This window comes from Anser cygnoides, chromosome 2, assembly GCF_040182565.1.
Source record: "Anser cygnoides isolate HZ-2024a breed goose chromosome 2, Taihu_goose_T2T_genome, whole genome shotgun sequence".
In the NCBI taxonomy this organism is placed as follows: domain Eukaryota; kingdom Metazoa; phylum Chordata; class Aves; order Anseriformes; family Anatidae; genus Anser; species Anser cygnoides.
In genome coordinates, this window is record NC_089874.1 from 37,162,503 (window position 1) to 37,177,765 (window position 15,263).

Genomic DNA, 15,263 nt, shown 5'->3' on the forward strand with positions numbered 1-15,263 from the left:
TGAGAACTTTTGTCTCAGTACTTCAGTTTCTTCCTGTGCTTATCTGTTCCTTCGTGGAGTTAGGGAGTACTCAGTTATTCATGAGGAACTAAATCAATCATCACTTTCTCATGTCATCTTGCATTGCATCAACTTCCTTTTTCAGATGAAATGGATGGGTGTAACACGCTATGGCGTCTAGCAGTGCTCTTTGCTGGCCTGTTTTTTCAGTGGTGGTTGCTCAATAGTGGTTTAAACACTTAAACATTGCAGTTAATTTATGTTTATCCATGCCAGTGCAAGGCTTGGATTTTAAGCACCACTGAGGTAAAGGGGCATTTTTACTGCAGTGATGTTTCACCATTATCCCTACAGTCATAATTGGAAAGATTTGCATTTTTAGTGGAGTTGAGTAAGGATTAAGAGCATAAGCAGGAAAGAGGTGGGTTGTAGAGATATAACTGAGAGCATAATTTGTCCTTCCAGCATCCCATAATTGGTAATGATGCCTTAGAAGAAGTAAAGAACTAGGGATTTTTGTCTGCAGGACTGCCAATTAATTCATTTACTAGGGGGTTGAAATAATATTTTATGGTGTTTGAGAGCTACCACCTAGCAAAAAAAAAAACAAAAACAACTTATCATTTAAAGTTTACTTTTCAGTCTGGAGCTGCACTCAGGTTTGAGTACAATTGAGATTCTATTGAAACAGAAAACAGAGACTGCCTCCAGTGCCTGGCTGCGTGTGTTCTTCCACCCTGATTTAGTTCCCCGACGGCATAAGACTCTGCTACCTAAGTTAGTACATTAATATTCATTGGGTAGATCAGTATTGCACTGTTGGAGCCAATAAATTTTGGTTTAGTTTAAAATCAGAGATGATATTTTATACATTATGTTAGCATACAATTTTTATTAGCATATCAGACTTTGAAAGAGTGATGCATTGCAGCAAAAAGCCAAGTATTTCAAGTAATTGCTATTCCATTAAGTAGAAGTGGCGGTTTCAGCTTAAAAGAGCGGGGAGAAATGTTTGGCTAATGAAAAGAGCGCTCAGAGAGATAATAGCCTTTTGATGTAGTGAAGACACCGGTTGAAAATATCCACCTCCGTGGTCAGGATGCAAGGCCCTGAGCAGCAGGCAGGGACATGCGAACAGGCTGGTCTGCAGAAGCACCTACAGAAGGAGATTGGGAGGCCGTGGTGCCCTCTAAGGCCCAGTCCCACTGCAGAAAGTAAATAAATAAGCAGCAACCAAGATAAACACTTAGCAGCAGGTTTGTCTGACCTGACCTGCTCTTTTTGTGGGTTTTTTTTTTTTTTTTTTTTTTTTTTTTTTTTTTTGTCCAGAACAAGTACTGCGAGAGAGCAGAAACCACATGAAAGCCTTGGGTTGGAGGGTTGCTGGTAGGTAGAGACGTGATCCAGCAAATTCTTCTTCTGCTGCTGCGGCTCTGCTCAGCTGGAGCGGTGCCAACGAGTGAAGACGAGAGGCTCTTCTCACAGGAGCCATGCCGAGGGCAGGGAATTTGCTTTCCTCGTCTGCTCCACCTCCTGTGGTGCTTTGAGCAGGTACAGAGCCGCTGCTTTCTGGGCCAAGCACAGCCACCCAAGTTCTTTCTTGATTTCCTTCCACTTTCACACTCTGCAACTTCTTCCTTCCTCTGCCACGGTATAGGAGCGGCTGCAGGCTGAAAGCAGAGGGGAGACGAAAGAGATGTCTCCCCTGTGAGGCTGGGGGAAGCCGGCTGGAAGCCTGCCTCCCTGCTGCCAGTGCCACCGCCTGCTGCAAACATTGCACTTCAGAAGCGTTGAAGAAAAGCTCCTGAGACGCATTTCAAGTCATAATGCAACAGCAGTTTTCTTGCCTGTATCACTCTCCAGTGATGCTCTCAGCAGCTATGATTGATTTCTGTGCCCCAGATGGAGCACTGCAACAGTACCGTGCTATTTTTGTTGGATTAGAAATATTTACTCCACTGAACTTTGCCCTGAAGATTGGACTCGCTTGTTTCTGTCTCCCTCTTTCTATCCTACCCCTGCTTTGTGCTGGTGTAGAATGGCTTTTTTTTTTTTTTTTTTTATTTAATGTGCTCTAGTATTTGTGGTAGCACAAGTATTTGTTGCTCATTTTACTGCAATGTCTAAAAGCCAGGTTTGAAGTGGGGTTCTGCTGCTGCACAGGGCTCAGGGCAAGGTAGCTCAGATGGATGCAAAGCTGTCTGCCCCAGAGAGGCTGGAGGAAAGATTGTGTTGGTCTTCTCTGTCTTATAGGGATGGAGAGTAACACAGGGAGTATTTGGAAGAGACTTGTACATTTGTATATGCTGGTTAATGTATATGAACATATTCAGAAAAAAAAAAAAGATGGACCTCAGTGAAATTTTTTATCTAAATTAGGATATATCCACTAGAACTCATCCATTTTTAAATCTGATTACTGGTCTTTGGTCAGGGATGCTGTGTTTTACTTTTGTAATAAGTAAAGATACAGGTTTCAGTTTTGAAATAAGATTGTCTTCACAATGTTTATGGGTAAAGGAATTGGATTTAAACAGGATTTGAATTAGTGTTTCATACTGCCTCTAGCCTGGGATTTTGGCATTTTTTAGCTTAATTTTTAAAGAGACAGGATTTTTTCATCAAATTAGATATTTATCTCAGTGATCAGCAAAACCTGTGTTCAGCTGGTGGATAGTTTGAAGAGCATACTTCAGTATTTCTGATACGTTAATCCTGACTACTTGAGCAGTTCATGTAAATTTTGATGAAGGAGAAAGCTTCTGTAGTTATGGATAGGGATGCAAAAGTCAAGTGCCTTTTCAGTGGCAAGAGTTCTGGTCTTTAAGGGATAAATCAGAGGGTGGTTGGTTATGGCTACTGTTACATCCTGCATGAACAAAAATATTATAATTGATAAATATAAGTTCTTGTTCCTTCAGTGTGGAGTAGAGTACATTCCAGTCATTGATACTGAGCTTACTGAGAGGAACCTGAGAACCATCTGCTAAGTTAACCCCATAACCACTGGGACATCTGAGCCTAGGATGCTTATATATAATTCTGGGCAGCTTTTTCACTGTAATAAATCACTCCCACCCTACTGAAATCCATGGAGCAATGATAAGTTTTACAAGCCAAAGTTTGGCACACTGATACTGAATTTTTTGCAAAATTGTAGTGTCATGGGGTATTAGTCAGTTGTAGCTTGTATTCATTTTTACCTCCTAGAAGATTTGCCCTTAGCAGTGGTTGTGTTGCTTTATTCCCACTTACATTCATTTTCTGATAATCTTAAAGCTAATACATATTTTGTAGTACCTTTTAAGTAAAGCATGTAAGCATTTTTCAGCTGTTGTACAGAGGACAATAGTGACAGTAGTTTGGATGCAGAACAAGTGGTGTGGGAATGTAGTACACTGGTCTAGGATATTCAAAAAGCATGCCTGCTAGGCTAATACTGCTGTACAGCAGCAGCAGCAGTCAGGGCAGAGCTCTGAAATCACAGTTTTGATTTTGAAGGATGTAGCAACTTAAAGTTGAATCTGTTTTAAGAGAAATTATAAGGGCTACAAAGGCTTTCTTCAGAGCTGGCATCAAACCACTTTGGCACCTAATCAGTCATTTCTTCCATTGTTCTAATACCATTGGAGCATTTTCAAGTGAGTCTTTTGAGATTATCATTGGCATCTCCTGCTATATTAAAGATGCCTGTAATACATTTCTTGAGGAGGTGTGCTTTGCAGCTAATGATCATGAAGCACAACCTCACCTTGATTTTTTCCTTAGTGCTTTTTCGCAAGACCAGTAGGTCTTGTAGCTGGAAGCCCACATTTTACATCTCTTTTTAGCAAACTGTTAGGTCATCATAAATTGTCTGTGGCAGGACTTGGCGTTCTCCTGAATCTCACAGTCTAATGGCACCAACAGTGTGCCTTGTCTACCTCATCAGATATACATGACTGCTTTCAAATCTGGCCTGATCATTCCAGTGGGGACTGATTTTTGGACCTAATGAGTGAGAAGCTGGGAAGAAATGTAGTTCTTCTAGACAATAAATTAGTTTTCAGAATACATAAAGGAAAGAAGCATTTCTCAGTTGAAAATGTTTACTGTTTGGGGACTCTGAACTAGACTTTGCACAGCAGCAGCTTGAGTAAATTGACTGGCATCAGATAAAATGATGCACTGAAATCCAACTGCCAAGTAATAGGGAGGGTACAGGCATGTCTTTTAAAGTATGGTAAAGTCAGGTGCTATTCTCTGGTGCACCTTAAACAGGGAAGGATATGCTCACAGTGAGATGCAGTTTGCTTTTGAATAATTCACTCTTCAGGAGAAATAAGTTATTACAGAACTTTGATCCAGAATAATTGTATTATTTATGTGATGCGTCACTTCAATAAAAATGTATCATGAATGCATTGAGGTTGTTTTTTCTCAGGCTCTCAGAAGGAACTAAATCTCCACCATTTTTCTTAATGTTTATACGCAAAGCTTCCTACTGTAATAATAAATCAACTGAAGTTATCCCTAGTGTGTTTGTTTGATGCTCCATGGTTCTTAATTTTTTATTTTTGGTTTTAACACCATCTTCTTCTGTTTTCTGGCTATCTCAGTGTTGTAGTCAGATTAAACTCTTTTCTTAATAGTTAGGGGAGGATGCACTGCTTTGACATGGGTAACCCTCCTGTTACCCTTTTGCTTTTCCATCCCTTTTCCTTTTATCTGTTGGATGCTTGCTGCACACTATAATCACAAGCACTTTTAGGTCATCAGCTGCTGTGTTTTGTTTTCAGACTGCACTTGTTAGCAGTTGGACATAACACCAAACCTGATTTGGGGCTCCAAATGCTACCATAATGGGAATATTTAATGATAATAAAATGCTTTTCTTTTTGTCTCATATGGAGTTCCACTTAATCTGACTAAGCAGTCAGCAGTTTCTAGGCAGATCTAAATTAAATATTATTACTCTATAAAACCATTTAAATTTGAACAGCCTTTTATTTAAGATGCATAAACATTTCTCAAATATTCCATCTGTTACACAAATTATATGCTGTAAAAGAAGCATTTACTGCTTACTTGTAAAAATAAAATATAATATTGGTAAGTCAGCTGGAAGCTTGTAGATATTCTAAAAAGATGACAAAGCAGATAAGCAGTAAAGCTAAGCCGAAATTACTGTAGAGGTCTTTCTGAATAGCTGTCAGTTTTATGTTCTCCTAACACAATAATGGGCACTCCCAGGAGGTGTGAGTCTCATGGGATAATTATTCTTCTGAGGTTTAGATGGGTTTTGCTATGCCTTTTCCACAGATGGGTAAGATTGCCGTATAATTATTCTCCTCCTCTTTCAGTAGATTTTTCTAATGTAGAAATTAATAGAATTAATTCTGTATACATGCACTATACTTACATTACCTAGCATATTAATGAATTTCAAGCAATATTGAATGATGCTATCAGATGGCAATAGTAAGTGGTCTGTTTAGCCTTTATCTTACAAATTGGTTTTAAGTCTCACTGTACTTGCCTTTTGAGAGGTGTTTCTTTTTAATATTCAGGTCTATTTTCTGCCGTCATCTACTCTCAGGATGGTTTATTTTTAACTATCCTTTAAAATAAAAAACAAAGAAGTAAAAGTTTAAAATAAATGTATATTCTATAATTGTAGAATATTTTTATGGTGCCTGGTGCACAAAGCTGACACGGTTTCTCAATATCTCTCTCTAAGCATCAAATAATGTTGATGAAAGGAAGCAAAAATCTTAGCTTCGTTGGGGTAGCTTGTAGGGCAGCACACTGTCAGTCATTAGTTACAAACCTCTGGTGTCGCCAAATAAACCTGCAGACGACCAGCAGCCTCAGCCACTGGATTCTCAAGAAGGTCTGCATTTGGGGAGGTTTAGTTGCTAGGATGATCTGACAAGCTCTGACAGGCTTTCCTGTATGATATAGCAAACACAGAGGAAAACCAAGAAAATCTTTAAAAATGATCTTTCTCATTCATTGGTGTCTTTACAAGATTACATATCCACAGTAGCTGTAGGGGTGTCAGAGATGAGAGCACTTGCTCATCCTTCACCCAGATTTCCTGTCTCCTAAATGGGAGCAGGTCTGCAGGACAGCAGGCACTAGTAAGACTTGGAGCTCCTGCTCAGCACAAACCATTCACTTCAAAAAATAATAAAAAATGCATAATATCACTTTGGAGATTTACCAGATTTTCAAAGGACTGACTGGAATTTGTTTTGTTATTCCTTCTCTGAGCTCCTGAGTACTACTGGTCTAACTAAGCTGACAGTTTTGAGTCTTTGAGCATGTATACACACGTTTGTTTTATGTGAATAAAAGTATTAATAATTGAATCTTGTTCTGCTAGATGAAGACCAATATGTTATAAGAGGAACAAACCTCTCTTTAGTTACATGGTTAGGAAGCAATTGATATAAAGCATCTTTTGTGTGTTCATAGCTATTGATCTGGTGGCCTACTGATACCTCTGTACGTGCTCTGGGAGTTGGGGCACAGAGACATGGCATCTCCAGTAATTCTGCAGTACATTTCGCTGGGTTTCAGAGTTAAAAGGCTGTGATTATAGCAGAGCATTTAAAGGAATTCTGACTCATTTGCTGTTCAAAGGAAAGGCCATGCTGGTTCAGAAAGATCCTCTACCAATTTTGGTCCATGGGAAAAAAAAATAAAAGAAAAAAAAAAGGATATGAGGATATGTGACTTCTGAACTTCATCATCTGGGGGGTATAAATCACAGTATGAAGTATTCTTGATTACTGATACTGGATTGAATATTGTTTATTGCTTAACTGCTGTAAGATTATGGCAAATATATGTTCTAAACCTTTGATTAATATTGCTTCTTTTCCCTCTGCTGTAAAATATTATGCATTTTTGTGCCAAAACTATAACCTTATTTATAATTAATTGACATTACACAAACTGTTTTAGTGGGACAAGCTAGAGGATTTGTTTGTGGTACCTGTGCATATCTTTAAAAATAGCTTAGAGGAAGAGGATTTTTTTACTTACTGTCCTGATTTTAGGATCATGGATCTAATGGATGAGCTTTCAAGTACTGGCTTGACTGTCCTCTGAGTGTATCTGTAAGATAAGTGGGGTATACAGGAGTGAGAAACAAATTTTCTTTTTGATTTCTAGAAGGGCGAAAAACAATTCCAAAGAAGTTATTGAGAAAAATTGTGGATTCTACTTCCTTTGCAAAGATAACCAGCCTATCTCAGATGATACAGAAATAAAATCCATTTTTATACTGGGAATTCTTTCTTTCAAAGTATATAATTTACTTATCACACACAAAGAAGCTTCATGTGTTCTAAGATACTTAAATGAAGTATTTTTTTGTTTTATGCATCTTCCAAATTTGCAGAATAGGAGATCTGGATGTTAATCAGACTACAGTTGCATTTTCCTTTGTACATCACATGTGGCTGAATTCTGTCCTCCCACTCAATGCTGCTGCAGGCACTGGTAAAACCAAGGCCCCCATCTGCCCTCTGAGCACTGATGTGGATATGTTCTGGTTTGATGATTGAAACATTATAGAAACTGGGGGTTTGCCTCATACAACACACCATTAACCACAGTGCTTCTATAGAGAAAGTGCAGCCAAAGTTGCCAGTTGCAAAGCAAAACTCCTCTATGCCCAGGGTGTTTTGTAGTGCCCTGGTGGTTGGTTTGATCAAACTTATGGAAGACCTAAGCATATTTTAAATTTTATAGCGTTTCATATAATGTATTTGGAACCACATGATACTGTAAGAACTCATTATCAATTGTGAAAGTGCCAGGCAGTAGTAAAAAGCTCCTGGAAGAATTACAGACTTCCACAAAGCAATTAAAATTCCTCCTGAGTTAGGAAACAATACATAAATCGTATTCATCTGAGGGGGAAAAAAAGGTCTGTAATAGTTTTCTGGCAATTTTAAATATTGGTACTAACTGTTTTATTGCTAAGATTGCAGGAGAAAAGTGGAGCTTTTATGACATAAGAACCTTGTCAACATAAGCGTATTATTATGGAACTTAATTTAAAGAAGATAAACCTTTCACTATTAATCAGATCAAAATTAATAACTGTGAGAACAGCAGTACTGGGGTTTTAGTTAAATTGTGGGTGGCGGTATTACATAAAGTCTTGTGAAGTATTTGCCTGTTTGTACATATTTGAAAAGGAGGTGGGTACTGCAGGAATATCTGACATCGATTAATCAAAGCTATTTTTAAAAAAAAAGTTGAACATCCGGAAAGTAATTTCACATATTTCACATAGAATAATTCTATTGGTCTTGAATGTAACTGACAAACTTGAACAAAACTACCCACCAAGGAATGCGATTAAAAGGAAAATGTTTTTTGTTTTTTTTTTTTGTAACAAAGTACACAGCTATAGCATTGCTTCTTATCCTAGGAGTGGTGATTGTTCAGAGTTTTATCAGAAAGCTGTGGGAATGATTAATATGCTTTGCAGGTGGGTGGTGTTTTTCCTGTTTTTCATGCTCTAATATAGTATAGAAGCAAATATTGCAGCAAATGCTGCAGGAACTATAAAGGAAGCCAAAGAAAGGTCTATTTGCTAACCTGTTATTCTTCTGCAGGTCCTTACGTGCGCAGGGTTGTTCCCATCTCTGACGTTCAAGGCCTGAAATTGCATGTAGAGACCAGAGTTCAGCAAGGTCCCCGGTATCTGAGTAAACCTTGTGCTGAGTACAATGTATTTTGAGATTTTTGTACGTTACCAACTTAAATTCTCTAAATCACACGGCTTTCCTGAGCGATATGAATTACTAGGTTTCCACTTGTTTCTGAATCTGCAGTGTTTGTCTTTAAACATACTTGTATTTCTACATCCAGAGAGGTGTGAATGCAGGTGGGAAAGACAGATGAGTGCTGGGAAGCTGTTGAATAGCATCCACAGTCAACTGCAGGGCTAGAACCACTGGTGCCCTTGAATAGTCAAAAGCAAACATTTGTGCCCTTGGTCAGAGAGATGATAAAAAGACACATGTCAAAAATAACAGAGTTACCAAAAGCAATGATTTGGATTTTGCTAAAGGTTAATAACTTTTCAGGGAATGTATTGGCTCCTTTGACAAGCCAGATAAATGGGCATCGTGTCAATTTATGAGTGCATTTCTGGAACAGGGAATGTGCTGACACTATTTCAACATAAATGTTCTAATTGAAATACCTCGCCGTGATTACAGTGACCCTTTTAATGCCATTTTTTGGCATTATTGTGGTTATTTCAGTCACATGCTTTTTCATATAATGCATGGATTGCTTTGCTGAATCCAGGGATCATTGACTGAGAGCTGGGGAGAGGGTTGTTGGTTCTGTTGTATTTGTTGTGTTTTTTTTAGATTGCAATAAGTAAATGACAGGAAATACACTGGCACATTCTGCACAGTGATAAAACTACTTCAGTGGAGCTATTCTTATATATGCCAACTGATGATCTGGTCTTGATTTTTAGCCAGGAACTAACTGGTCATTATTTAGACACTAAAATATATCTGAGTAAGATACGAGTTCTGCTAATGTGATGTGATTTAACTTATGTCATGTGTTTATTCCTACCAAAGAGATGCCAGTCTCTCAGTCAGGCACAGCCCCAGTTGTGCCATTTTCATTTGTGGATACCTCTGGTTTCTTGATTAAACACATGAAAATGTGAAAATAACTATTATATGTTAATTACATTGGCTTTAAATTGAATAATGGTAACAAGCACTGGAGCTTAATTTTTAGTGACCAGATTAAATTTAATGGCAGCCATTAACTAAAACAGATTTTTGGCAGTCAAGCATGAAGGAGATATTTTGTGACTTTTTCTTTTTTTCTCAGCATCTTCCTTCTTAGTTTTTAGACACAATGCTGTGATGACTTGAATGAGGAAATTCTTAATTGTTGCTCTGTGAACAAAGTGCTTCAAAGCACCTCAGTCGTGGAGGCTTTTAACTGGCATCTGAAGTCAAATAGTTTAAATGTGATTCAGCATGAAAACAGACCTACCTGCCTAAGATTAGCTAGTCTGGATACTGTGCTACACAATTAAGTCATATAGATTTCCCAGAAAATATTTAAATCATTCAGAATATTCACATCAGCTAATTTAGACCCCTCTAGGTTCTTTGATTTGCCATCTGGAGGAATGTCTTTAATTGTATTTCTTGGGCCTCACACAGTATCCCTGAAAGACTGGTCTCCTCGAGGGACTTCTAAAAGTGGAGTTGTACAAATACTCCTTCCTCTTACAGTTTTCCTATTGCTGTTGGGAACTGTATATATTCCTTCTGTCTATTTTGAAATTTTGAAAGATAGAATTCTAACTTTCTGACTTGTTCTGGCACGTTCAGTTATAATTTTCTTTAAAACATGCAGAACAGAAAGGCAGATGTTTTAATTGAACAAAATATTGCTACAGTTGGATGGTCATAGCTGTCTGAATACTATTGACCAATTGAAGAAGATGTCTCTTCAAGCTTTTATTTCTTCATGTTTAGCTGTGGGTTCAAATAATTCATATCCCTTGTGATTTGTTGGAGCAGGTCCCTCACAATGCTCTTATGTCACCATAGTATTTCCTTTGATACTTGATAACTCTTCTAAATTATTACATTTGCCTATTTGGGGGATCTTTTACCTGCATTTTAGGAAGGCAGATAGGTGCATGAAACAATTTTTTCCATGGACTGACCACCTGCCTACCAGTGAAAAGATACTGTTTTGAAGTCTGATGCAAAAGCAAGAGAGAGCACAGTTTAGGAAGACTCTGATTTGTAGAATGGACTAAATGAGCTACATTTATAGCAGTGGTTTCTGATAATAAGTTTATGATAGGCAAAAGAAGAAGATACAAAATAGCTGTCAATTTATATTGTGCTAATTAAAAGCTTACTGTTTCAGCCTAATTGCTGTGCAGGATAGAACTCCACCCCTTTTGTGAGCATTTTTTGACATTTTAAATTACACACTATCACTGATTTTTTTAAAAAGAGAATAGCACAGCAGGAAGCACCCACAATCTGGATGAATATACCAATTATAAAGTATGTTGCAAATAAACAATTTGATCATTTCTGTTGCTGTGCCTTACACTGGAAGTTGAAGTGTCTCATTAAGGCAAAAGTTGAAGTATGTTTCCATATTCTAGTTGTCCATGTGCTGGCAAAGAGAAAGTTCAGCAATAAAGCTGGCAACTACTGGCTGCTTCTGCAGGCAAATGTGTGTTCTGAATGAAACATTAAACAAAGCTTTTGACACACTGAAGTGTTTCAGGAGCTACATCACTAATTATTAACTGCAGGAGAATTAATTTTGCTCTTCAAAGGAACATTGACTTTTTAGGAGTCAAAGAGGTGCTCGTTTGACAGTATGATTATTTGCAACTTAGAAAATAAGAATATTCTTTCTCAAAGTGCAGTCAGGCATGCTTGTAAAGGCAGTTCCTGTATGGAATAGAAGTAACCATAACACCCAAATGTATTTGCTAAATGACAGTCAAACATAAAAGTGTCTATTCAAAATAGCCAAAATTGCTGCAATGTGAGATAGTTGTGTATGCATATATATTAATTTACAAGAGGGTAAAACAAATGAAAATAGCTATTCACCATCTAGTATATTGGTCATTAGGGGACCAGATAAGATGAAAATGAGCCTCTATAATTGTTAAGTTTTAAGCACATAGTGGAAATTAAATAATGCAGTGATGTTTTACATGTTGAAGAACTGGCCTTAGCAAAGAAGCTCCCTTACTACGCTTTTCACTTTAATCTCCATCCAGCCATAGATGCTGGGCACCAGCCAGCTGAAAGCAGCTCTAAAGAAAAGGAGCTGGGAGTCCTGATGGACACCAAGTTGAACATGAGCCTTCCTTGAAGACAGCCAAAAGCCATCTGGATCTGGTCCTAGACAAGCAGTTCTAAGCCCCCTGTTTGATCAGGGGGCTTGGACAAGGTGACTTGCAGAGGTCTCTTCCAACCTCAGCCATTCTAGTCAATTGTATAATACAATCTTAACTGTATGAAGAAAAATATAAGAAACATACACGTGCCTTTAAGAATATAAATACTGTTAATCTTTCACATGGCATTTTACTCAACAATTACATGTTATTGTTATAAAATTACATATATATATAAATAAGAAAAACATTTAATAACATGCTAACAATGTATTGGAAACAAAGCTATCAAAATGGAAATGTGGTATATGGTAAAAATGTGCAAAATCTTTTAAAGGGAAATATACAAAAGCCATTAAAATACTAGTAGTTTTTAGTTTTGGTCCTGAAAATAAAAATAGAAGATGAAAAAATTAGCAAATAGACTTGTAGTCCAGTGAATCATTTACCTGTACACTGTCAATAAGCCAGTCCCTTCCAAACTGGCTCTTCCTCATGCATAAGGGTATTTTCTTGCACACACAAGTCATAGTTTTAAAATTAGTTGTTACTGGAAAGGAAGTCTGAAATTCAGACAATAATAGCAGAAAATCCAAGCTTAGGCAGTGCTTCCAAAGTGAGGTACAGATTTTTTTTTTTTTTTTGATTTTTTTTTGGTAATATTATAGTAAGGACAAAGGCAATAAATAAATAAATAAATAAATAGTTTTACTCCTCTTTTGTACTGGCTACGAAGACACTAGCATAGTAATGGTGACCCTTTGATAGTTGTCTTTTGCTACTAGTCTTTGTAACTCTTTAGCACTATAGAGGTTCCAAAAAGTACTGATTCCTAAACTGGGCATGGCACATAGCTACAGTTTGGAGGTTTGTTACTGTTCCCCTTATAATTAGAAATTCCACTTATAAGTCAGAAATGTTTGAATTGTGTGATGTAATTTCTGATCTTTCCTGTAAAACAGTTTCCTCTTTCCAGTGTATTATCCGTCTTAGTAATCAAAAGAATTGGAGTTTTTGCTTAATTAGTGTCTTAGTAAAGCTACTTTTTCTAGGTCAGTCCCAGTGTTCGTAGTATAAAAACACAACTGTTGGCATTACTGGCATTACATTGTCATCCTCACAAAGTACAAGGAAGTAGTAAAAAGCAATTCAGACATTCCAGTATCTTCACAGCTACTTCCAGAAAGGTGGCACCTTTGGTACAGAGCCAGGCATGGAGAATAACAAGGCTTGAAGTACATGGATAACTTTACTTACTATGTAATTACTGTAAGCCTCATTTCTCAGAAATTGCTTAAGAACAGCTCTAAGTAAAGTATTAACCATTTATCATGCATCTTTTACAGAAATAGTCCTCTACTGTCATGTTTCTTAAAAAAAAAAAAAAAAGTCTTGTGTAGTTTTACCTTTTATTTGACTGCTTAAACTTTGCCAACGTTTCAGTACTAACTTTACTGTACTCTCTCCACACTTACTCAGCTCTACGGTGCTCCATCAGATTTATGAAATAAAATTTATTCCTAAAAGCCTTTCCATTTTCTTTTTACAATGGGAAGAGTAAAGCAAACTAAGTGAAGAATTGATTTGCCTTTCCTTATTCCTACTTTCCAATTCCACAGTGTTATTTTTGGTTTGACACTTTTCTGTAGTATCTTCTCCTGTCCAATATAACTGTATTAGCGTGCAGTGAGAAACATTTTGGTAGCTGTCATATTCCACAAGTGTCAGCTTTCACCATTCCTTTTGCCTTTCTGTTTACAAATTAACCAACTATTAGTTATTTTTTTAGTCCTAATAACCTTCTTGACTGTTATGTTTCAAAGTGTTTAGCTAATGGTATTACCTGTAAGACTTCATGTAAGTCTTTCATGCCTTTTTTGCCTGTTTGAGTTTTTCCAGTTTAGGAGAGGTGTGAGGACACCTTGGTTTTCTATTTTTTTAAATTTTTTTTTTCATTTCTGTTACGGTAATGATATTAAGACTTGAAATAACAAAAATAACATAAAGTTTTGGGTATTGTGTAGTTTTAGTGAGGCACTGGAACAAGTTGCCCAGAGAAATTTTGGATGCCCCACCCCTGGAGGTGTTCAAGACCAGGTTGGATGGGGCCCTGGCCAACCTGATCTAGTGGGTGGTGTCCCTGACTGTGGCAGTGGGGTTGGAACTAGATAATCTTTAAGGTCCCTTTCAACCCAAGCTGTCTATGATTCTATGAAAGTCTCTCTAAAGTCAGGCGTATAATAGCTGACCCTGTGACATTTACTTGATTTTTTTCAGAACTAATACTCATTTTGTGCTTTTGGTTTCTCCTGTCGTGACTGCTTTCAACTTTGCTTTTAGCTATCTTACTTTCTGAATTTAGACCTGTCACTGTTGAAAGCTTGAAACCCTCAAGAAAACAGCAGTAGGAGAGATCCTGTCTTATCACCTAAGAATATGTCAGTGAAGCCCTTTTTCACACTCTGCCTATCACAGTTATGTTAAGCACTATGATCAAAGTTCACATTAGGAATATAATTTAACGAGATAGATATCAACTTGGAGCACTTGTCATTTGTGCTGAGTGAGATACATTTATTGACTGATCTTGGCCAAGAAGATCAAAACTGAGGTCTGTGGTCCTTGCAGAGATTGTTACCCTGTGCAGAACTGAAGACAAAAGCTATGGGAGCTGAAGTGTCATATACTAATGGAGTCAACCACCCAAACAAACTATTAATGGCAACTTCAGTGAACATGCTGTATTAAGCCTAATGATAGAGAGTGAAGTACAGTTGAATTAGTAGAGCTACCTTAGAATAAAAGAGGAATAATATATATTAAAAAAAAAAAAAAAACCAACAAACAAAAAACATGGCCCATGCTTGCAGAGGGGCCCAATGGCCTCTATCCATAGAGGGAGCAAGACATTGATAACTGGGCTCCATTAAACATTTCTCTGATCCTTAGACACAACCTCTCTTTCCAGGTTGTATTTAAGGTAATTGTTCTTTATTTCCCTGCAAATGGATGCCATCAAATGTCAGGCACAATAGCCTGACAATAAACAGTGATAATAATACCACATGTATAGTGTTTTGTTCTCTACACTTTAAGAAGATGTTATCAGCTGTTGGCATCACAGAGGATGCTGTGGTAGGTAAAGGAGAACATGGAGTCGGTGACCTGTGTTTTTCCTGAGAGTGCTGCTCTTAAGAATTATTTTAGCTATTGAGGAATGGTTCTGTCCGCTCTTTCCTGGGCCAACAGATTCATAGCCGTGACTAATATAACATAATTATCAAGAGTTTTGTTTTATGAGTATCTCCAAGATGATTGTTCTCCACCTAGACTA

At 37.4% G+C, this 15,263-nt stretch overlaps 1 protein-coding gene across 2 annotated transcripts in view; it reads left to right on the plus strand.

Annotated features, from left to right (window-relative positions):
• Nucleotides 1-15,263, plus strand: part of CHN2 (chimerin 2) — a 165,644-nt gene that overhangs the window by 49,002 nt on the left and 101,379 nt on the right. Inside the window, exon 2 of one of the 2 annotated variants that reach the window (XM_048070206.2) lies at nucleotides 1,330-1,386. The exons of the other annotated variant lie outside the window; for it this stretch is intronic. Within the exon in view, the coding sequence (XP_047926163.2) occupies nucleotides 1,330-1,386 (57 nt within the window). The remainder of the gene's footprint in view (nucleotides 1-1,329; nucleotides 1,387-15,263) is intronic. 2 annotated transcript variants of the gene reach the window in all.